The sequence below is a fragment of the Fonsecaea pedrosoi genome, assembly GCF_000835455.1.
Source record: "Fonsecaea pedrosoi CBS 271.37 unplaced genomic scaffold supercont1.3, whole genome shotgun sequence".
NCBI lineage: Eukaryota > Fungi > Ascomycota > Eurotiomycetes > Chaetothyriales > Herpotrichiellaceae > Fonsecaea > Fonsecaea pedrosoi.
Genome location: NW_013550613.1, coordinates 2642142 through 2665517, shown reverse-complemented (window position 1 = coordinate 2665517; position 23376 = coordinate 2642142). Strand labels below are relative to the sequence as shown.

The following is a 23376-nucleotide window of genomic DNA, read 5'->3' as shown; positions in this document are numbered from 1 at the left end:
CCGTCCACGCGTGATAAACGACCAACACGACATACGAGGTACAAGCCTAGAATGCCTGGTGATGTTCGGCCTCTTTTCCCTGCGGTGTGGGCTCTGCGTGTCTCGCAAACAGCCTCCTCAGGCACTTGTTGACGATGAGATCGACGATCCGCGCAGGGCCCTTGGCGAGGCTGACGATGCTGAACCGTCTCACGCGGAAGAGGTAGTACAGACAGATACAGGCGAAGATCTGATGGTCGGGCAAAGCCACGGGTCAGCACGGAGAGCGTCTTGTAGAAATATGTCGTCTTGTCGTTCTACAGCAGGGGGTAAGAGAACTCACGTTGAAGACTATGTAGGAAAACCCAATGCCAAAGTTCCGCCATCTGTCGCTGGGGTAGATCTTGCTGGCGGCTAAGAACTGGTCCGCCGACGTGAGCGGGCAGTATTGGCACTGACTCGTCGCGTCGGGATTGTACAATTGTCCAGGCGCCCCGCGGTCAAGGTACGCGGCCAGGTACTGCGCGCAGGTTTGACCGGACGGCGGGTCGAACTTGGCCAGCTCGTTCTGCGCGCAGTGGACAAGGCGACCTCGGAGACCGGTTCCTGCCCAGCCGGAGATGAGGTAGGTCATGGGTGATACTCGATCTGGGAGTCATACTTTAGTCTCTGCAAGGGACGAACAGTCAGGATAGGGGCACAGAAACATACACATAAAGATCCAAAAGCCCGGCAACGCCGTCGGGCTCTGTAAGACACCGTTAAAAGTGAGCATCATACTGAACAGTAGCGTGGCAATATTCCCCGCCGTCTCCGCGTCGGGCATGGCGGCAATGATCATGTGGGCAAACGTGCTTGTAAAGACCATGAATTGGATCACGAAAAGCAGCATCAGCCCTCGCGTTTCGTTGTCCTGGTTCTTGCCAAAGACCGCAAAGTACCATGACACCCACATGACGATGGCCAGGACTATTTGGTACGGGATCTCGACGACAATGTTGGCGACCATGAAGGCAATCCACGAATATGCCTTGGATGGCCGTTCTCGGACTTCATAAAGAGATCTTTGAATGACGAATCGAGGCATGATTTGTTGCACGAGCGACGAAAAGATCCTGCAGATGTTCAGTATCAGTAGAATCAGTGTCGAGGTCTAGGATTCAACTAACGTGACAAGCATGAAAATGGCGAAGATGGTGTTCTGTAGACCCGTCGAGGTAGTGTTTTGCTTATAGAACGAAAAGCCAATGAACAGTGCAGACATGATCCCCAAAAGAAACCTGGAGGGCACGTCAGTCTCTGCGGATTTCTTCAGCGATATAGTCCCAAACTTACTTGCCGCTGATATAAGATGGCGTTCTCCAATATTGTTGAAACACGCGGTGAGTGACATGGTAGATCTGAGCGGTAAGCGGCATAGCAAATTCGGACGTCGAGGATGCATCTCCTGTAGGTGCCGGATGCTGGGCCTGTTGGATTCGATCCAGCTCTGCCTGCACCTCTTGAGCTTCAGGCGTTGTCTTCCACACTTCGCTCCAGTCCCGATCAGACTTCTTCCCGCAGATATCGAGCATATATTCGGCGGGGTTCGCATCGTCATCGCACCTGGGAGCACCGTTTCTCTCAAAGTAATCCAATAACGTTGTGGAATTGTGGCCAATGTCGCCGAAATAGATTGTCTTGCCCCCCTTCATCAGGAAGAGCAATCGGTCAAACTCTTGGAACAAGATAGCTGATGGTTGATGAATAGTACAAAGAATTGCTTGTCCAGAGTCGGCGAGCTTGCGCAGGAAGGCCACAATCGACCACGAACTCTGGGAATCTAGCCCTGAGGTCGGTTCATCGAGGAAAATGAGGAGTGCTGGTTTTGCTGCAAGTTCAACGCCGATCGTCAGGAGCTTCCGTTGTTCAACATTGAGACCTTCCCCTGGGTTCCCAACGATAGCCTCTGCAAAATCTTGCATGTTGAGCATTTTGATAACTTCTTCGACAAAGTCGTCCTTCTCTTTCTTTGTGACCGATTTCGGTTGTCGAAGATAGGCCGAAAATCGAAGAGCTTCTCGGACAGTGGTGGTCTCAAGGTGGAGGTCTTGTTGCTGCACATAGCCTGTCTTGCGCTGAAAGGAAAGATCGAGGGGTTTGCCGTTTACAAGCTGCCATGAAAGAGACGGTCAAACAAGCCGATCTAAAGACAGCCGATGTGACTTGGAAAACTTACCATATCACCTGTCAATACGCCAATCTTGATTCTTTGCGCCAGGGCATCCAACAAAGTGGTCTTACCGGCTCCTGAAGTCCCCATGAGAGCAGTCAAGGTGCCAGGTTTGACCCATCCCGAGACGCCGTCAAGTAGTCTTCGAGGCTCGCCCTTAATCTTGATGTCAAGAGTCACATTCCGCCAGGTGAAGATATCTTTCTGTGCGGGTAAAGCTTTGACTTCGTCTGCTTGCTGCTCGTGGACCGGATTGACCGACCCGACTCCCTTTTCATCAGCTTGTATTCGCTCCTCGTCATGCTTGCCGCCTAGCAAGTATGATGGGACATGCCCTCTTCTGAAGACCAAGAATTCCGCCGTCGAGGTTGTGTCGGAATTGATTTCGGTAGCGATAAAGTAGATTGCGAAGAAGAATATCATAAAGGCAAAGAGAAAGCCGAGATTGCGCCAGATGTGACTATATGAATAGCCATAGGACGACTTGACCCATGCATCTCCCGAAACCGTGGTTTGACCAGCGACGGCGCCAGCGACGGCGCATTGAAAATGGTCGTCAGTGCCGTACGGTGGAACTAAGCTGGTAGGGGCACATGGAAACCTCCTCCCGTGAACTTCATTGACAAGGAGTGCTTCGAACGCATAGGCAATTGGGTTGATCCAGGAGCTCCATTTGAACCACGGATGCATAAAGGAACGCTGCATGGTAAAGCCAGTGTCTGACGTGTCATTAGCATGGGAAGGTTTCATCGAGACAAACGCGGAGAGGCACTTACAAATGACGATCCAGAGAACCATAACACCAGCAATGGCCAAAGCGGCTGAAATTGTTTTCGTTACCGCTGCCGTGGTTCGAAAGATGGCAGACATGGTCAACATGGCCATGAAGTTGAAGAGGAAGAAGATGAAGAAATTTGACGCCTCGTACCTCAACCCCGCCAGGAAATACAGTATGATGTTGAACACGGTAGTTGTGCAGAATTTAATGGGTAAATCGGCCACGATACCTGCAACAGCCTCCGTGAACGGGTGGTAGAAGGCATATGACTTGTGTTTGGCGACAATGGGCCTTTGGCTGTACAAGGTGTTGATCTCAACAATAGACTGCAGAGCACTGAGCAAGACAGCAAAGAAGAGAACAGAGCCTTTGGCGAAGAAGCTGCCTGTAGAGAGCGGAGTGCCAAAGAAGATAGACCCTATGATTAGTGCTTGTGCGATTTGACTGAAGATGACGGCACTGAAATTTGCCATTAGCTTCATAGGAAAACGGGGAGGGCACAAACACGACTTACATAGTTGATGCCTTGTCGTTCCAGAGTCTCTGGTATGCTCGAGTCACGCAAAGGCGAACTTGCATTGGTATACTGATCACATATGGCGATTTGGGGCGCACATGATCGGATTGCATCTGCTGATGCGACTCTCTGAATGTCTGGAGAGCTTCTTCTCCGTTGGCCTCAACTTCTGCGTGTTCGGCTTCCTCTTGGGATGCCTTGTACTGAGCGCTCTCGAGCCAGTACTTTTCAAATTCCGTAGCTGTACGGGGAACCTTGTTTTCGAACCCTTCTCTGGGTCGTCTCTCGTTTGGGTTCGTAACGGACCTAGAGTGACGTCCTTAGCCAATGCGACTGACGCACCAGCCTATAGAGGCTGGAAATAACACTTACGTCAAAAAGTCGCCTGTGGTCTGTCGAGGCGGACAATGCCAGCCCATTTCTTCGAAATATGCCCGAGCTTCATCGCAAGGACCGAAGTAAATCTGTCTCCCTTCGTAGAGGACGATTGCCTTGTCGCACAGGTCGTAGATGGCCTGCGAAGCCTGGTAAATGGCGATGAGGGAAGTGAGACCCACGTAGTCTGCAGCGATTCGAAGCGAGCGAACGAATTCGAGGGCAGTTTGCGAGTCAAGCCCACGGGTAGAATTATCCCACGCCGCAATAGGCGAGCCTGTCAAGAGATGATGGGTATAGTTCCTTAGTCTGTTCCAAAGCAAACTCACCTGCCAGAGCCATCTCGGCGATGCTGACACGCTTTCGCTCTCCGCCGCTGACACCACGCACGAAATCGTCTCCAACTTTGGTGTTACGCGTGTGTGCTGAGTGTACAGATCAGTCGTAACTCTTCAATAGGGCCTTTTGTATCGTTCCGGAAACTTACACAAGCCGAAGATGTTCATCATGACAGATGCCATGTAATTGGCCCATTCTGCTCTGGGAAAGTCAAGAACTCTGTTGGATGGAGTGCGGCAGGCGGCTGCAAAGTTGAGCGTCTCGCCCACAGTCAAATGAGGGAAATGCTTTTCATTTTCTTGGTTGTATATTGCCTCGCCCTTGAACTCTTTGATGAAAAGTTCCCGAGATATTCCACTATAAGTGATTTTGGAATCGTCCGAGAGCTGTAGACCTTGGAGCTCGCCGCAAATGGTTTTGAGGAACGTCGAACAACCACTTCCAGGCCGACCCAGGACAATCAGCAGCTCTCCACTGTTAACATTCCCGTTGAAATTGCGTAATATCTGCTTCTCGGCAGGATGCTGGAAAAGCTCGCGAATGCGGATTGGTTGCATAAAGATGGAGCCCACGGTTTGCTGGAGGACCAGAGCGGATCCCTTTCCAAAAACACTGAGGTTCTTGAAAGTGAAGCCAGACCTCCGCAATTTGATGTTCTGTTGCTCCAGAAGTTGTAGAAACTTGCGGATCCAGAGGTAAAAGTTGAACGCGGGATTGTTCGGATCGAATTCGGGGGACTCAATGCCCATGCCTGCGACAGTGTCCTGTCTTTGTAGGCCATCGCTAGTAATGGTGCGAGTCCGAACCCCGGACAGGATGGTTGCGATCCTCACAAGCTCATCTTGGTTTGCTGGTTCTTCGTCGTCGAAGCGGTAGTCGTCCGTATCTCTTGTTCTTCGCGTTCGAATCGGTTCGAATCTCGGGCCTTCAGAACTGCTCGTTGTCACCTCGCGCTCCAGGGAGTTGCGGGTTGGCGGAGGAGCGTGCTCTTCGTCTTCTGAGCCCATGGTGTCGATACCTGGAGTGTTGGGCTGTCGGAAGGAATACAATGTAATGAGTAGATGAAGCTCTCTAGAAGATCCAATGGCTCTAAAGGCCTCGATTGTTTCACTATTTCGAAGTGAGATCTGTCACCCCAAGGGCGTCAATCATATAAGAAATGCTAGATAGGCAGTGACTGAGACATTTCATGAACGTAGTCGATGCTGTGGCAGTAATAATAAAATGGGAAGACTAGTGTGAAGTGAAGAATGAACCCGTACAAGGGACGGACTTCAACCATGCTCCGGGCTCTGATGTCAAATGCAGAAGGGAGGCCTCATTGGAGAAGGTAGGTAGCATTTCTCGGCTTCTGGAGCGAAGTACCAGGATGTAGTGAAATCCATGCATAAGTCGCTGGGATGCTCGAGACCCAAGAACTCGCCCAGACCGGGGTTTGCGGAAGTCCCTCTACGGTATTGGAAATCCCGCCTCAAGAACCAATTCGGGAAGGGAAACCCTTATCCCCACCATTATCGATGCGCTAGGAACATAACAGTCGATAGTACCGACAACTCCACCATATTAAATTATGAAGCGCTGATCCTAGAGCATGTTTCAATGCCAGGCACATGAATCTGTATCGGTGGGGTTATTGCCCTTGTCCGGCAAAACAACACCAAAGAAGAGAACCCAATTGGAGAGATCGGCGCTTGAAGGATCAAAGCACAGGGAAAACTGCGAGATGCTGGAGGCCTCGCATGTGCGGGCCACGGAGCAATTGTCCACTCTTCATGTGCACCTAAAGGCACTGCTAATAGACCCCAAATTGCGACGGACTGTCCTTGAGAGGTTCTTGGGACGTCGTGTTTGTTACTTAAGGCCTTACCTAATGATGCAGCAAGGATTTGCCGCTTCCTGAAAGGGCCAATTGGCAAGGTTTCAAGTGTGTCAGCATTGTTTAGCGTCGCTTACTGCGCTGCAGCAGGAACAAGAAGATTGTGTACAGGCTCCAAGGATCTTAAACTGTTGGCATAGCCAAGGCATAGCGGATGGTAATTCGCTTGTGCGCCGGGCACCAAGGATGGAGTTCCGGAGTGCAGGAGAGTATGCTGTGTTCAAGTGCTGACCAGCGTTTGACACGAACGGATGAGGATGAGAGCTCGGGAGACGATGATTTGTGCAGACTCGGACAGTTTGATGCGAGCACCGAATCAGAGAGTAAGCAGGGGTGTTTCGTATTCGCGAGGCAGAGTTTGTGTAGCTGAAGAACAACAATCAATGGCTGAGATGGAGAATCACAACAAATGTGGGCGCAGCGCAGTATTGAGTGACGACACAGTTATGCCAAGCCGCCACTTCCGAATCCGGTGGCGGGGCGGGAACTTCGTTGCTTGTCAGCCGATTGCAGCAGCTCGCATCGTAAACAGTTCTCACTCTACCTTCAGACACTCGGCAATACGAAATACGCATTCCCGCCACCACCAAAACTAATCCTATCGGCCCTTTCCTCGGGACACGATGATCAAATGTCGTTGCCTGGTCTTGGCCTAGAAGAGCCAGAAGAGGTTCACACCGTCGAGGCCACCCAACACGACCTCGCAAAGGAGACGGAATGGCGCTTCGAGGTGGCCGTGGGCAAGTATGTCCAGGTCAAGGTAAGTCCAGCTACGTCTCAGGCCACTGCTGAGCCTTGTCTAATGCACAGATCGTGTAGCTGTTGGCGGGCTCCGCTGAGCTGTTTGGGACTGAGCTTGTGCTGGGGAACACATACACCTTCACCGGCACAAAGGCTGCCATCTACACTTGGAATGGCTGCTCGTTCCAGGTCAGCGGCGATGCCCTTCAAAGCGAGTATGTCGCAGAGGAAACTCCCATGAACGAGTACATCAATACTCACTTCAGTCTCGAGAGCCTGCGGAGTCAGGCTCAGGGTACCGGGCGTGAAGGACCCCGAGTCTTGATATTGGGGCCTGAGGATGCCGGCAAAACCTCTCTTGCAAAAATTCTCACTGGTTATGCCTCTCGTTCTGCACGATCCCCAGTCGTGGTCAATCTGGATGTCAAGGAAGGCGTTATGAGCATTCCCGGCACCCTCACGGCCACTGTCTTCAAAACCCTGATGGACGTTGAGGAAGGATGGGGAACTGCGCCAATGTCTGGCCCTAACGGGGTCATCCCCGTCAAGTTACCACTCGTCTACTTTTTCGGGAGCTCGAAACCAGAGGAAAAGGAAGGCAAGGTCTACAAAGCTCAGATCAATCGGTTGGCTCTCGCAGTGGCGGGACGTAGAGCTCAAGACCCCGAAGCTAGAGAAAGTGGTATCATTATCGATACCCCGGGAAGTCTGACGACGATGAAATCTGGAAATACCATTGGCTATGACATTATTCAGGACATTGTTTCTGAATTTGCCGTTTCAGCCATCATCTGTATGGGTTCCGAGAGACTTTACAGCGACATGGTCAAGAAATTCGATGGACAACCCATCGCATTCCGACCCTCATCATCGACCACCACTGCCGCATCCGCGACGCCCGAGACAATCTCTGTCATCAAACTTGCCAAATCGGGCGGCTGCGTCGATCGCGATGAAGCATTTATGACCGCCTTCCGCGCGGCACAAATCAAGACATATTTCTACGGCAACCCGCGCCTGAGCAACGGGATTGCTCTCCAACCTCGCCATCAACAAGTGGACTTCTCTACGTTGACCGTCTGGCGCCGCGTCGGAACCACTCCAGACCCTTCAGCCGCAGCCAATTTTGACGAGGATGACGAAGACTCGTTCCTACCCGGTGGCGTGGACGATGACGCTGATGACGTATTCCCTTCTTCTACGTCAAAGGTGCCGCTGCCCCTATCTCAGATATTTGAACGCGTGGCTAGCCCGATCGCGGCGATGCGAAGTTCCGTCCTCGCCGTTATGAACTGCGACGGAGAAGCCGACCAAGAAGTTATTCGCGACAGCACTGTGATGGGATTTCTCTACGTCACAGACACCGATGAGGTACGAGGGCGAATTAGTCTTTTGAGCCCTGTTGCAGGGCGCGTACCGAACCGGGCGATTGTGTGGGCGGGTTGGCCAGAAAGTGTCATCGGGTTGGAAAGGACCTGAACCAGAACAGTGGCCTCAGCCATGCGTGGACAGTGTCGCACATTGGGAGGATTGAGCCGCTGCATCGAGCGTATACCAAAAGTCAGAGGGAAATTAGAGGAGAGAATCCAGGATAGACAATCAAAAATCTCGCGAGACAGAGGCAACCTCAATTTTGATCTAGGATATGTCGCCTGTTTTCCTGTACAGTAGTACCCTTATAGACATTCGGTTATCGGCCGTCCAACTATTTCCCTGACAATCGAGACAATATATCGGTAGAGGAGAATCGCCTGAGCCCTCCTCGCCTTAGTCTCCCTAGACCAGATCCCGCAGAATTCGCAGCAGACTCTGGATGCCCGCAAGGACATTCTGGTCCGGACCGTCGCCGGGCGTCCACCTCGCATGGGCAAAGTCGATGAGGCGCACTTCGTGGACCTTGTGCGCCCGGACATCTTCTTCTTCATCGTCGTCTTCATCTTCATCTTCCTCGTTGTCCTCGTTGTCTCCATCCCCTGCGTCTCTGGCATCCTCCTCTTCCTCTTTCGCAATGCTGGCCTCCAGCGTCTGCGGATCTCCTTCGTACACCATCAACACGCTCGCGCTGTACATTCGACTCTCCTCGTTTTCCAGCACGTACTGTATACTCTCCAGTTCCCTGATGAACCGGCGGATGAGAAACTCGGCGCGCTGGCTCTTGAATCGGGAGTTCTTTCCGGTGGTCGAGTCGTCCTGGCGGCTGCCGCTGACGCCGCCAAAATACGTCTCGAAGGCATCAACGACGTTCTCTGCCTTGAAAGACTGCCCGTAGAACTTGTTGTAGGATTTGTACCCGTTCTTGACCTCGACGTACTCTTTCTCCGCGGGGGTCACCTCGACCCCGGAGTCAGCCCACACTTTCATCCCAGCGAGACGAAAGCCTAGACTCCCGCTCGTTGTCTTCGCCGCCACGTCGTCTAGTTTCCTTCTCTTGGCCAGCGGCGCGTCGTCATCCCACAGTCTGGCACCGAGCTTAACGTCCAGCACGTTGGGGTGCTTGAAACCGGAGACGACATTCTCCAGAACGATCGCCAGGCCCGTAGAGAGTTTCTGGCCGCCGGAAGGTTTCCAGGAAGTGCGCCTGTTGAGCCCCAGTACGGGGTTAGGGGCGGTCGTCCCCTGAGCCGCAGCTGGAGCTCCAGCTCCCTGCGAAGGAGCAGCAACGCCGTCTTGAGAGGTCTGCAACAACGGCGCTACAGCTTCTTGGTCGTCATTCTCGGAGAGCGACCCCAGGAAAGTAGGCATGTGGGCTTGGAACAAAGGGTGGTCTCTGGCGGACTCGTAGAAGTCGATCTCAGCCTGCGTGCAGGGCTTGATAATGAGCGAACCCGAGGCATTGGAGCTGATGCCATCACTGTGTACGGAAGAACGTTAGTGTCACACAGAACGATAAACAGCCACATCGCGGAGGTATCCTTACTGGCCAGCAGCGGTGTGGTCGAATCGTACCAGCTCGGACTCTGAGAACTTCGCCGCGACCTTTTTGTTTGGGTGTGTTGAGCTAGAGCTCTCCATGTTGACAGCCCCGCGAAGACGATAACCTTTAAGAAGCTCGTAGAGAAGGGGAGAGACAGACGCTTTACGAGAATGTGAAGACAACCATAGGAGCCCCAAGTGCTGCCACTTCCTCACACTGGTACATGCGGTGATTCAATCGACTGGCGTGGTCACCGACAATCCTTCGAATGATTGCCGCCATCGATCGAGCTGGCCGCCAGGGTGCGGAAACGATTGGCGGAAGGGTCAAGACGCCGCTCCAGACTCGGCGCCCTTAGTCGCAGCCCACGGGTGTTGGGGGAATCTCAGCCTTGCTTGGGAGGTCGAAGGCAAAGAAGTACGAGGTACAGCCTTGATGATTGCATGCGATCGAAAGGTGCATCATGTGGCCTCTCACACACACTGCTGCAATGCGGCCTTTTGCAGATGCGGTTGTTTGCTCACCTGCCTTTCACTTCTGGCGAGACGATCAATAGTGCTTCAGCTTACAAACTTGTGCCCAGCTCTCCATTCAAGGTCGAAGTGAATGGTCAAAGCCTGCCACTGGAACCTCGTTCATCTGCGGCTCTTATTGCTCTGATCCTCGAAACCATTCTTCTCATCTCTTTACCTCTTTACCTAGTTGACGTCCAAAGTCCCGCTGGGAAAATAATGGCCCGCACTCAAGAATCACCCGAGGAAACTAACTACTCAAACTCAACACAAGATTCCAATGTGGACGTCAACGACGCCGATCTCAGACCAAATGATGCTATGAACGACGCTGAGACCATAAAACTTCCGCTGAGGCCCCGAGCCGACACGGCTGCCTCTAATGAGATTCAACGTCCTGCCCAGCCTACCCTGCCCCAACCTGAGGCCGGCGGGTACAGCGGAGATGGCAATGTCCAAGAAGATGATGAAGAGAATCAAGACTACGGCGAAGTCACCAACGAACCTCCAGCAGAGTTGAAGAAGAAGAGCAAGAAGAAGAGACGCAAGCCAGCAAGTAAACGCGGGTTGGTATGTCTTTCGATCTTACCCCCCCTTCCCAAAGTAAGAGGTATGGGGACTGTTGTGTTGATACCAATCTCAAGGGCAAACCGACCGGTTTCGAAGACTACTTTGCAGACCCTCCCCTGACACCAGAGCAGTATGCTGAGGAGCAAGAAATATATCATCCGTAAGTTTCAAACTGCATGTCTCGGGGGCCAAAAGCGACCACCACGTATGCTAATCCCGCCGGCACAGTCGTCTTTCCTTCTTGGACAGAATCACCACAGCCATAGCGCGCTTCGAGATGACTCGGAAACTCACCCCACAGCGCAGAGACGTCCTGTACAAGTACCTCATCTATGGCAGTCTGACGATAAGCCCGAATGTCGGCCAGGGCGGCCAGGACACCGAGGGCATGGACAAAACCCAGATCGCCCACGCCACGACACAAGTTCGGATCAGCGACGACCTGCGGGACCTGGGCACCGAGACGAGTCTTTACGAGGTCGACTTCCTCGGCTGCCTCAGAGGCTTCTTGAGCCGCCGCGCGAAGAACATCTTTGGCCTCGACACACGGGACGAGGTCAAAATGGTCTGTACCACTTTGGAGAGATTCCTCGACTACCTTCTGCAGCGCGACGTCTGTCCAGAATACAAGGAGGACGTACTCGCCGCCCGTGCGCTGTGCCGCAGAGCCGAGCCCGAGCTCTGGGACATGGCCGAAGCGACGCGCCGTCTGCCGGGAGAATTCAACGTGGCATGCTCGACCCTCTTCGGTGGCAGCTACGCACGCGACTACGACGGGGAGACGTGGTGGGGGAACCCAGACACCGAAGAAGCCGTCTTCGTAGGGTTGAAGCCCGACGAAGCCCAGCAGATTGTGAGGTTCGGAGTAGCCGGCGCCGCCGACGAGGAAGTCTACACTGCATTCCTCGCGGGCGTGCAGGACAATGTCCCGACGATGATGGACATCGTCCACACGCAGGAACACACGGGCTTCGCGGTCACCCGCATCGAGCCTCCCACCAGCGAATGCAAAGCCATCTACACGACGCACTCTAAGCTCTTCCGCCCTGTCGGCCGCGTATACGCCAAACCATGGAAGAACCCAGACGCGCTCCCCGAAGACCTCACCCCGTCCGAGCGAGCGGGCTCGTCCACGACCACGACCACGGGGTCAGAACCCGAGTCACAGGACGCGCAGCCCACCGAATACGTCTTCTTCATCGAGTCGATCCTCCAGTCCTACATCCGCGTGGGCACCAAAATCGAAGCCACCGTCCGAATCCTAGGCTGTGGGATCATGTTCTTCGACGACGTGCTCAACGTGTACCCGACCTTCGACGAGTTTCTGGTCAACGAGATGATGGTGGGGTGGAAGTCGCCCAAGCCGCTCAAGGGCGCGCTAGATTATATCTCTGAGGACGATGATAGTGGTGGTGACGGAGGAGATGATGTTGGTGGTGGTAATGAAGATAGGAATGTGGAAACTGGACGACAGAGTGTATGAGTCGTGCGTGGCTGCCGGCAAAGCGGTCGGTGCATATCAAGTGATGTCCACCAAGAGCAACATGACGATTGATGAAAGCATTACCAGGGTATGGCACATCCTTGCAGACGAAGACGCCCTAGACTCAGTGTGAACGTGATAAGACACTCGGTCAGTGTCGAACCGAACCATGAATGAATGACCCTCGTCGCGAATCCTCTCCACTTCTTGATACAGGTCAAACTCGAGAACTGTGCTTGTAACCAACCCCATTCCTTGATCATTCTTCTCATCCCATTCGACATGTCTGAGCACTGAGCATGAAAAATCCCATATCCCATATCGCATATACACAGCAAGAAGACATTCACAGTAGTGGAAAGGTATATTTTATGTATATGTATAATATCTCTTACCACCATGGCATACAAGTATAAAACACATTGCACGCAAAGCACCAACCGACTATTGGAGCTGCTGCTCACCGCCATGCCCGGATATTTCTCCTTCCTCGTCGAGCCCGAGTCAGCCGTCGATCCATAAATCCATTGTTCATGACGGAAAAGAAAGAAAAAACACTTGGGGCGGCGCCAGATTCCAGGATTTTCTTTTCAAAGCATGTCGCCGAGTCCCGTTTCTCCATTCCCAAGATGAGGAGCCGCATCCCAAATGTCCAATTCCTGCATAAGACGAAACTTTTCTTGACCGGCTTTCCAGTGCCTTAATATTTTGCATCTCTCCGTCTTGCCGCGGAGCTTCGTGGCCAGTCTGTCAAGTCAATCAGCCCAAATTCTAACTCAACCGGTTCAACACCTTCTTGCCCAGCATCAACACACTCTTTCTTTTATTGGTCTCGGCGTCACTGTCTGTGCCCAACGGGGCGATACCTCCATTGGCGCCCCCGACGACACTTCCTGGAGATCCTTCATCGTTTCCACTGTTATCTCTTTCCCTCTCCTTTGTGCTAGGTGTATGGCTGCCGTGGCTGTCACTTCTCTCCCGGTGCGAATGGCTCTCACTCTTGATCAGTGAAAGTCCACTAAAGTGCACTCTCCCCTTGACGGTGTCTCCAGAGAAATGCCTCCCAATTGTGTCCTTCAGTAGACTTCTGCCTGGAGCCTGTGGAGACGAAGGCGAATTGTTGGAGCTGTTGAGATTCGGGTTGGAGCTTGTTGCAGAGCTCGGATGTGCAGATCGTGGTCGTGAGAAAAATGATGTGGTATTACTGGCGGTTCCATTTCCACTAATACCTGCGCCGGCAGAGCCAGGAATTGAACGTGGCGCAGCTGAGGCGAGGGTCCCAGCACCAGTGGCCGCGATAGCCGGTAGGTTGATACTCGAGGACCACGAGCCACTTCGAAGGAGGGGGCTGGGCCCGTGGAAAGCGCCTCCTTTGGGATGCCCATTTGTTCCGGGTGGTGACTGGAATGATATACCTGAGGACTCGAAGTCATCGTCCCTCCCGTCCTGCGAAAAACTATACAAGCTTGTCGTATCTGACGTCCCTGAAAGTTGTAGGGTGACGTCCGAGCTGGGAATGGTGCTCGAATGCGCGATTTCCTTGAGTCGTTCGACCTGCTTTTTATTGGGTCTGTGATGTGAGAACTTGTTTCCAATAATCGCTCCGGTGTGGCTGATCAATGCCCTGATCACGTCCTTCTTCAACCTGAGCGCCAGGTCCAAGTTCGACCACGTCTTGTTGCGATATTCAAGCGTTGGCATACGGAACACAAAGTCGTGGAGATCCTCAAAGTTACGATCAGATTTGCCTTTGTACGAGAGGCAGACGACGAAGCTGTTGAGTTTGACATGAGCTAGCGTCATGTAATTGGAAGCACGAGACATCATTTGGGAGAGGTCGTCGTTGGCCGTGGCGGTCTTGTCCTTTTTGTCTTTCTTTCCTGTGGCACCGCGGTCCTTGCTGCCTGTCCGGTGTATAGGGAAGCGTTTTTTCTCTGTTCCTCCCTCGCTGGCGCCAAGGGCGACGAGACTTGTGGATGACATATCATGTTTCTTTGCTGATCTTAGACTAGTCGAGGATCCTTTGCGTGTGGGTTCCTTGAACACGGACCGAGTCTCAGACTTGTTGAAATGCTTGAAGAATTTGTGGTGATCCGCCGTGAGACCGAGCCCTCTGTTTTTGCCATGCAAGGAAGAGGTCGAATCCTTGTGCTTCTCGTCATAATCAAGACCATAGGTGGGCTTCAGCCTTCGTGCCACAGCACCAGGTGAAGTATTGCGAGTCTTGTCTGGACTGGGGCTTTGAAGATCTTGCTCCGACATCAACGCACTGTGCGCTTCCACGAATTCTTGATCGTCTCCGTCGTCCGTGGGTTCCATGTTCTTAACCATGAGCGGAGAAAAGTTGCCATTCTCAAAAGCATTCGATCCCACGCCAGGGAAAATGTACTCAAAGAGCTTCTTGCCAAGTTCACGTTCAAGCTGCACTTTGAGTGGGAACACGGTGACCTCAAAGTGTTCCAAGACGGGAATGCCGGCAATGGCTTCGAGCATGTACCAGTGTACCTGGACCATTTTCTGAACCCCTGCCATGCTAGGTCGTCTGTCTCTGTCTGATGCTTCGTAATACGGTCCGATGATTTCCGGGTACAGCGCGTTGGGCAGGAGATTCCAGCCTCTGATGTGTTCGACTTCCAAGGCATTGTGATTGGACCCGTCAGTGTTGTCGACTCGCTCATACGCAGCATTGCCTAGTTGAAACTCTAGGAGCGGTTCGTCTTTATCCCGCATGAGGTGCCACACAATTTCCGAGGCGCTGAGATACCATCGTAAGAGACCGCTCGATTGAGAAGCTTTCCGGTCCTCGCTCTTTTGTTGAGACGTGTTGATGGCTTTCATAATGAAGAACAATTCATCCTCGCAACTAGCAAGGTCCTTTTCAAGATTGATCCGATCTTGCCAACCTTGCTTGTCGAGATACTTGGCATGTATCTGGAAATGAAGTTTGATGTCTTCGAGCTGTCGGATGCGTTCTTGGAGGCTTTCGGCCATTTCGGGGGCTCCTCGCAGATCACTGAAGTCGGACGCGAGCATGATCTTCTCTAACCGTTCGCTTCTTGTCTTCTCCAGCGGTTCACTGTACAGCAACAGGTCTAGGACGATAATGTAAACTGCGTAGTATTGAGTGGAATCGCACCGAGCACGGACTCGAGGGAAGTCGACCCAGAGCTGGTCAATCCGGTGTTCTCTGCGTGCTGCAGCATTGGGCTCTCCGTTTTCGTTGCTCTCCACCTCCTCGTTGTATTTCAGTCGAAGGGGATTGTACTTTTCGTATCGGAGGCTTGCAGAAGTCTTCTGAATCACCCTTTGGAAACCGAAAGGTTCTAGATGGAAATCGAACATCGCCTCGAGGGAGACCCAGGGTGGCCACGACGACCCTGGAGTGTTGCCGTATCTGTTACCCGAGTAGAGATGGAGATATCTGGCCAATGTCTTTTGCGTCGCCACAAAGAATTGTGCTCCGTCCATATCAAGTGCGAAGCGACGCTGTACAAGGCCACTGACGTCGTCCGACATGCGAGACTTATCCATGATGGAGACAACTTTCAGTTGCATCCCCTTTGCAGATATGAGAACGATAGCTTTCGTGTTCTTCTCACTCTGAAGCTGTATCTGAGGAGCGATCAAACGTAGGTGATAGCTGTTCATCGCCTGGAAGTTTTCTGCAATCTTGTCACCAAGATCAGCAGTGGAAGGTCTCCGCTCGATATCGTCATTATCAGTCCCGGATGGTTTTGGGTCTTCATCTCCATCTCCTTCATGGACTTGGACGAACCGTTTCACATCATTCAGGAGCTGCTTGATCCTATCTTCTACGACAGAATCTTCGTCTTTCTCCTCGCTCGGGGAAATGATACTCGGCGTTGGCGGCACTGGCGGTTGGTTCTTCCTCTCTTGTCTACGGCGCACTTCCTTTGCCTTCGCTTGCTCATCAACAATATCGAGTATGAATTTAACGGCACGTCGTGACATGTAGTATACAAAACCTCGGCGTTGGCTGACCTGATGGCTATATCGGAGGATGATGTTTCTCAAGGAATTGTTCCATTTGAGCTGAACATTATGGATGATGAAGCGGTTGTTGAAGTCACTCGCGAACTCGTCGTGAGGGGCCGAGTACAATCCATCCATATCCATTTGAGGAGTTCCAGGTGTCTGTCCTTCCAGCTCAGGCGTAGATTTATTGACGTCTCCATTGGCGTGGGGGATATTGTCGACATGCTGAGCCTCGCCTGGGTTTGCATGGCCGACCAGACGTCGGAGACCATGTTGTAAGAATCGTCGTTTGCTTTCCAACTCCTTCTGTTGGGCGATGAGAAGCTCATGTTTGTCTCGGACTGCTCGATCCTGGTCTCCTTCTCTAACTACGAGAAGTTCGTGCTCGTTCATAATGCGCACGTGTGTTTGAAGTCTGTCTTCGAGATCATGCAGTCTAGTCTCAATCAGGTTCATCTGGACCTTTCTCGGGTCATTGTCACGACCCATGACGCAGAAGTGGGTGTCTTCATCGCCAAATGGACTCGTGCGGGACTCGTCTCCCTGTATGGCGCCCCCATGATCGGTCTGTCGAAAGTAGGTGAAACGCGGCGTGAAAGCCAATGGCAAAATCTTGGTTTCCGGATTCGACTCTGCGGGTAACACCCAGTCCAATTCCACAAAGTCATCCATATCTATCCACGACAGGTCTTGATCTGGGATGGTGAATTGAGATAAATCAATGTTCGCAGGCACTTCTTGTAGTGAAGACAGCGTTTCATCACTTGCGTTTTGAATGTCCTCTGCCGTCGTCCCTGCGATGAGTGCGGCGACAGCTCTCAAATCGGCGCGTACGAAGTCAAGTTCGGTTTTATAGATCTTCATGCCGCTGGTCCTCATCTGTTTTGCTCGCACTTTTGCCATGGTATTAAAATACTCACGGCGTTGATGCAGATCGAGCATGAAGCTGTCAATCTTGATTTTTAAGCCAGTTGCAGAGACGACATCGGCTTGATAATCTTCCGCATCCTTGTGTTTGTAGACGTGTGAGATGAAGAGCGGTGATAGCAGCAGGTTGTATTTGATCGTCGCAAGGTGCCGTCCGAACTTCTTGCTGGTCTTTCCTTGATCTCTCCAGAGGGTACCTTGTCGGACTGGTAGGGACATTACACCCGAGAAAGTCGACCACCAACTAAAGAAATGAGAAAAGAACTTCGGACTGAGATGGACACTGTTGTAGCTTTCTGAGGGCGCCGAGTCCGCACCCACCCAGTTTTTATCATAAGGTGCCGCAACAGCCAGGGAGAGGTGAACATGATGACTGCGGAAGCCACGGAAGGCATCATAGGAGTCCAAATCGACATCGTGGAGGAAGAGTGGGTTCCGCAACACTACATCGTAGTGATGTCTCGATTCTGATGTGCGGTTCCCGTCTGGCAGATCCCGTTCAAAGACGAGGCCCGCCGTCCATTGAACATTTCCCGACAATTTCATGATGACCTTTTTGAAGATGGCGCTATTCTTCGTAGAACTGCTTGTAGACACGCTGTCTGAATCGTTGCTTGCTCTCTGCTCCGGTGTATTGCGGGCTTCGTGGCTAAAGTCTGGGATGGCCAATATGAATTCACCACTTTTCACAGTCATGAGCTCCCGAGGGTCATCGACCTGGTGTATCAACCATTGTACATCGTTCCGCCAGCACATGACAAAGCCAGCACCATATCCAGTAACAATATACGGGTCTCTCGTGCCCTTGAGTCGGAGCTGCACGTCTCCGTCCCCTTTCCAATTCACAACAAGCCGCGAATGGAAGCTCAGCCGTATCTTGTCCCAGAAGCCGACCCTTTCGGAAGGGTCTATTTCCGGTTTGGTGAAGCTCTCGACGATCATCATCATATCTTGTATCACGGGTTGGTATGATGTACCCCAGGAAATGGTGGTTGGCAGGCTAGTGTTGATATCGATGACAGGCTTGGAATACGTCTTGACAGGTGCGACAGTCCTCCTGACATCAATAGCAAAGGCAGGAATCTCTTCTCCGTGTGTCCCATGCTGCCCCTTTGGTACGATTTCGACTTTAACATGCTTGATGGATTTCTCATCTCGAAATTCTTCCGCAATGACAAAGTCTGTTCGGAGAGACCAACTTGGCAAGCGAGCAGGTTGTCCCGGACGTATGGCAGGGATATGAAGAAGGTTCAGGGGATAATCTCGAAGGAAAACACGAGCTTCCCCCATATCAAGACTGAGGCTTGTGGGAATGAGCAAGCCATACTTCATGTCGTATGGCATGCCTTTGCCAATTTCATGGAGAAATTTGGGGAGGTCCGCCTCCGGGAAAGAAGGTTTGTCGATGATAAGATGGATGTCGCTGATGATCAAGGTCATTAGACCAGGGCGGTTGGGAATACCAAGAATCGTCTCGGTCTCATGGTCGTCGTGAGGAGGCTCGTCTGCGCCCATGAACAGCTGTCGCACACTTTTTACGGTGTTGTTCTGAAGACGAAGCATCCAGTCGATCCGTCTTTTCCAGCTCCGGGAATTGTGCTCCTGAAGTTTTTCCCATGCCTCCCTCGCATCTATCTTGGCATGACTGGTCAATGCGCAAACACCCTCGCGATCGTACCGGAATCGGTGTGATGCTCTGCCACGCCTTCCCCTGGAGGTAGATCGTTTCCGCGGAGTATTATCGACACTTCGGGAGCGTCGATGGTGATCATCGTCGCCAGCAGCATTGGGAGAGCCACGGCGACTCGAATGAGCTGATTGCGTTCGTAACCGGGATGACGATCGAGGCCGCCTCTCGTCAGTCATTCGCTTGACCTTCAGGCGGAAGGCATCTTCCCGAGCAAGGCGTTGCTTTTGCTCTATGCGCCCAACGTGATAGATCAGACCGAGCTTCCATTCGAACGGGTCGTCTTCCAACTCGAAACAAAGGGCTTTGGACCGAACCGAGATTCGAGGAACCTTAGCTGGAGGTACGGGGTGCTTCGCCAGCACATATTCGTTAGACCGTGTCTGGAACCGGTGTTGCAGCTGTTGGATGGCCTTCGAGGTGTTGATGAAGTTGTCAAAGACTCTGTACATTTGCAATCCATGCGGTACTCCCAAACGAATAAAGTCGGTCGAGATGTCAATGGTTTTTTCTTCGATCATGCCGTGCTGCGTCTTCTTCTTGCTGTGGCGTAAGTCGACCCTAACATTGCTAATGCTAACAATACGTGCCCATATCCGTTTGAGGTGCGGCGCTTCCGCATGTAAACGGACCAAGTCGGCTTTCATGAAAGGAGCAGACCATCTGTGTCTGCCGCCCGAGACTTGGTAGATCTGGAGCATCATTGGAGGGTCATGTGGCATATCGGCTTTGACTTGCACGTAGTGCGCCTTCACGTCGATGGCAAAAAGTTCAGCGTCCAAAGGTACTGGCAGATGCCCATGGACGGTGTGGTGATCTGCTGTTTTTGGATGATGTTCTGCATCTCGTTTGATCGGGACTGGTCCCACAAATGCCTCTTTCACGACAAAGCCTGCTACACCTATCGAGTAGAATCTGTAAAGCGAGAAGTCCAAGTAAAACGCACGAATGGAGGAGTGGATGTGGAACATTGGTCCTTGCTGATCCCTCGATGTGCTGAAAGCAGTTTCAAATCTTGGAATGGACATGAATGGCGTCGGTTCCCACCTATCGAGAGACTCAATGATGAAGCCGTCGAAACCCTTGACGTGGCATGCGAGTCGTCTTCCATCCGTGGGATCACTGGGATGATGCTTCTGATGTGAGGTGGACGGCGACACGCCTTTGCCCGACGAAAATGTTTCGTCGTAGCGGACTGAGGTACTGACTTTCCGTCCTTTTGTTTTTCGTCCTGACTCTGACTTTGCAGATGTGTAATGGGCTGACCAGGACTCAAGCTCAAAGGCGGCACCTCGTGTTTGGCCGGAGACGCTGGGGTCGATACCCGCAACCTCAAGGCTACAACCAGAACCTTCAAAGCTTGCCTCAATGAGCCACGCAGGGAGTTTCCGTAAGAAGGCACCCGAAGGAGACTTTGGAACAACAGCTGCCTCCTCGGGAGAACGGTGCTTAAAGTGCCTCACTATATTATAGATTGCTTTGCTTACTTCTTCTCGCACCATGAGGATGGAGAAAGTCCGCAAACTCCCCTGGAGGATGACAGAAACAGTTGTCGATGCGGTGAGTTGAACTTTGAGTTCCAAGGCTTCATTCAGGATCAAGTTGTGTGTTGTGCCAGTAGAAGCTTGATAATATAGTCTGTGTGACAAAACGCGGAAGCTCGACCCAAGAGAGTACAGCAACTCTCCTCCAGCCGAGTGAGAGGATTCGACGTCCAGGGAGATGGAAGAGATGGAGGAGATGATCATGTCGTACTCGCCTGGACCAGCGTGAGCAGGATTTGCAACGGGTAACACAAATCTAAGTACGGGTTCGTGGATTGAGAACTTGATGCTCGCTTTGGGAAGCAATCTTGAGATGAGACGGTGATGATCTCGAGAGGATGCTCGGGCTCGAGACTCACGGGTTCCCTGAGAGAGGGCCAACAGTTTTATTAGGTGCTGTGGTGCCAAATCGAGCGATGGTGAAGTGACGACAAGGTTGGCGAACAGGATATTTGTGTTTCTTTCGGCGACGCCCCGGTCTTGTGAGAAACTCATAGTCTTGGCCGGCAGAGTCGTCCTGATGGTGATTGTGGCCATAGGTATGTACATGATCCTGTTCGGGCGAGAATCGTCCTCATCTAGGCTCACAGAAATCGACAGAGCAGCAAGCAAGGCTTGGTGGGCAGTGTCTTCCCTCTGGAAGTACATACGATGGGCAGGCGAGTTTTGCTCCAGCCTATGCAGGTCGATGCCAATTTCGTGAATGACAACGTTGGCGACCAAGGGAAGATTGGCTTGCCTGAGGGACACAATTTCTTTCGAAATGCGCACAAAGCTCAAGCCTACCTGGATTTCCTGGACACTCTGAAGGACAGACCGCAGGAACTCTTTAGAGTCCGCCACGGTTTGGACTATAGCTGCCTCACGACTCCCGGGGTTGCCCAATTCTTCAGCCAAATCCTCAAAGGAAATCTCATCAACCGGACTCAGGACATCGTACTGTTCATCGGGTCTTGCCGCTTTTCTCCCCTTGCGGGAGAAGTGGATGAGCTCATCGACCGGTACGTAGACACGCCCACCTTTGATCGCGATTGAGGTGTCCCGGAGGCCATCACGGTCCTTGTAAAGCAGGCCATGCACGTTGATTGCCATTGCGTCGAGTATTTCGATGGGGTCACGGCCGCCAACGCCCATCTGGACGCTTTTGACCGTGAAAACCCATTCCGCCGGTTTCTGATCTCCCAAAGGGTCCTTCTTGTGTCGGAAGAGTCGTCCACGATCAAGGAGTTTCCGTCTGGTGTACACAGCCGCTGTTAAGGTGGAAATTTGCACATAGCCCACGCCAACAATTTCCGCAGAAGTGTTATAGGCACTGACATCGAACATCCGTAACAGGTGGATTTTGCGGTGCAGGCGTTTGACCTGTTCTTTGATGTTGGTCAACCTCTTCCAAAGCTGGCTTTTTCCACCAGCATGACGTCCACCTTGCCGCCGTAAATCTGCGTCTTCATCCGATTTCCCCTTGACCTTGTCCTGCGAGTCTGTTTTGGCAGAGTTGTTTTCTAGGGCGGTCGGATCGACGGTGATCTTCAGTTCTTCGAACACAATACTGATCCATGTCGGCTGCGCGAAGGTAGGTCTGCGCAAACTCAGTCCTACACCTCGCAAATCTATTCTCAGTCCCTCTCTTGGAGCGTAGGATATGTGTCGCAGACTGAAGTAGCCAATGCGCTGAATTGATATGCCAGTCGCAATGCGCAGAATCGCAAGCAGGATGAAGGAGGATAGGTAGAGGAGCAGGAGGACGGCGGCGACCGACGTGCCATTAACGAGAGGCATTTCGATATTTCGGCACTATCTGCCAATGTTCCAACACCGACCGGAAAGAGGCAACAGAGGTCAGGTGTGTGGTCGCAGGGGTCACCTCAATTCGTGGGTATGATCGCTATCGTCGAGACTGCAGTCTCTCTGAAGCCACATAGTTGGTTGTGCGTTTCCCATCACTCTTTGGATTACCCTTCGGGTCGAAGCAAATAGGTATGGGCACAAGGGCAGCGTGTGGACACTAAATCCAAGTCGAGGCCTTTGGATGCGGTCTTCGAGGCCTGTGGAGCGGACTTCAGTGCTGAGACGGTAGTGAAGTACAGGCGCAATTGCTGTAGAGGTGGGAGGCGCTTCAATTCAACAGAATCAAGTCATGCGATCGCGAGAGAGAAAGTTGCCGGCGCGGCCGGGCAATATCAATCAAAGCTCATGGTGGAGCAAGGAAGTATGGAATGTCGCGAGGGTGCGGGCCAGAGAATACGAGGGAATCCGTTAAGAAGGCGAACAGGTGGAGGATTGGATTTGGGGGGGGGTGGAGTGGGCACGCCGCTCCGGGATGAAACTCTGCGGCACATCAGTGATAATTAATATGCAGCCCAAAACAGCTATCCATTGGTGACTCAGCCTATGTCAAGGATGAGAAGGAGCAGCCTAGAACGATTAAGCTCCTGGTCTCCCGATAAAGATTGTACATATTATCCGTTTCCAGAGATCTTTGACCCCGGCATCTGGACACGCTAATGCTATAGGTCGGACTCAGCCCGTCTTCCTACCACAGTTTTATCTGAACTCCCCCACCCCCCAAAAAAGGTTCGTCAACCGCTCATTGTGTCTGTCCCCGTGTCATGACCATATTTGGAGTAGGGCTGGCGGGACACTGCTCTTGCGTCGGTGGACACTATCAGGGCTAAATACCCCGACTTATGGTCTAGGTAATTGTTGCATCCACTGCCTTCTGGTGTCCTACCGCGGCGCAGTTGGTGATCTGGTGGACGCGACCAGTCTGCGAAAGTTCCCATTTCCTAATCTGCAGTGAGGGTTGGTCTTTGAGATGCATGTTACCTGTAGCCATCGGCTTGATAAGCACCGCTGTGGTCTTTTTCGGCCAGATTTTCGGTAGCATGTTCGTCAACGCGATACCATACAAGCTCTGATCACGCCA

At 52.3% G+C, this 23376-nt stretch overlaps 5 protein-coding genes across 5 annotated transcripts; 2 read left to right on the top strand and 3 right to left on the bottom strand.

The window, feature by feature from the left end:
- Positions 1-46: 46 nt before the first annotated feature.
- On the bottom strand, positions 47-5207 carry Z517_04883 (uncharacterized protein; the record flags this gene model as incomplete). Its single annotated transcript, XM_013430211.1, has 11 exons — positions 47-229; positions 323-627; positions 691-1094; positions 1149-1259; positions 1315-2132; positions 2198-2910; positions 2968-3428; positions 3484-3792; positions 3859-4138; positions 4191-4286; positions 4349-5207. 11 exons carry the CDS (start codon positions 5205-5207, stop codon positions 47-49), a joined length of 4539 nt encoding a protein of 1512 aa, XP_013285665.1.
- Positions 5208-6707: 1500 nt separating this feature from the next.
- Z517_04882 (uncharacterized protein) lies at positions 6708-8296 on the top strand (the record flags this gene model as incomplete). Its single annotated transcript, XM_013430210.1, has 2 exons — positions 6708-6836; positions 6896-8296. The coding sequence occupies 2 exons, from the start codon at positions 6708-6710 to the stop codon at positions 8294-8296; spliced, it is 1530 nt and encodes a 509-aa protein (XP_013285664.1).
- A 297-nt stretch (positions 8297-8593) lies between these two features.
- Z517_04881 (uncharacterized protein) lies at positions 8594-9829 on the bottom strand (the record flags this gene model as incomplete). The annotated part of the gene is made up of 2 exons (XM_013430209.1): positions 8594-9668; positions 9735-9829. 2 exons carry the CDS (start codon positions 9827-9829, stop codon positions 8594-8596), a joined length of 1170 nt encoding a protein of 389 aa, XP_013285663.1.
- A 633-nt stretch (positions 9830-10462) lies between these two features.
- Z517_04880 (uncharacterized protein) lies at positions 10463-12296 on the top strand (the record flags this gene model as incomplete). The annotated part of the gene is made up of 3 exons (XM_013430208.1): positions 10463-10813; positions 10888-10973; positions 11042-12296. 3 exons carry the CDS (start codon positions 10463-10465, stop codon positions 12294-12296), a joined length of 1692 nt encoding a protein of 563 aa, XP_013285662.1.
- Positions 12297-13067: 771 nt separating this feature from the next.
- Positions 13068-22229, bottom strand: Z517_04879 (uncharacterized protein; the record flags this gene model as incomplete). The annotated part of the gene is made up of 1 exon (XM_013430207.1): positions 13068-22229. The coding sequence occupies one exon, from the start codon at positions 22227-22229 to the stop codon at positions 13068-13070; it is 9162 nt and encodes a 3053-aa protein (XP_013285661.1).
- Positions 22230-23376: the final 1147 nt, after the last annotated feature.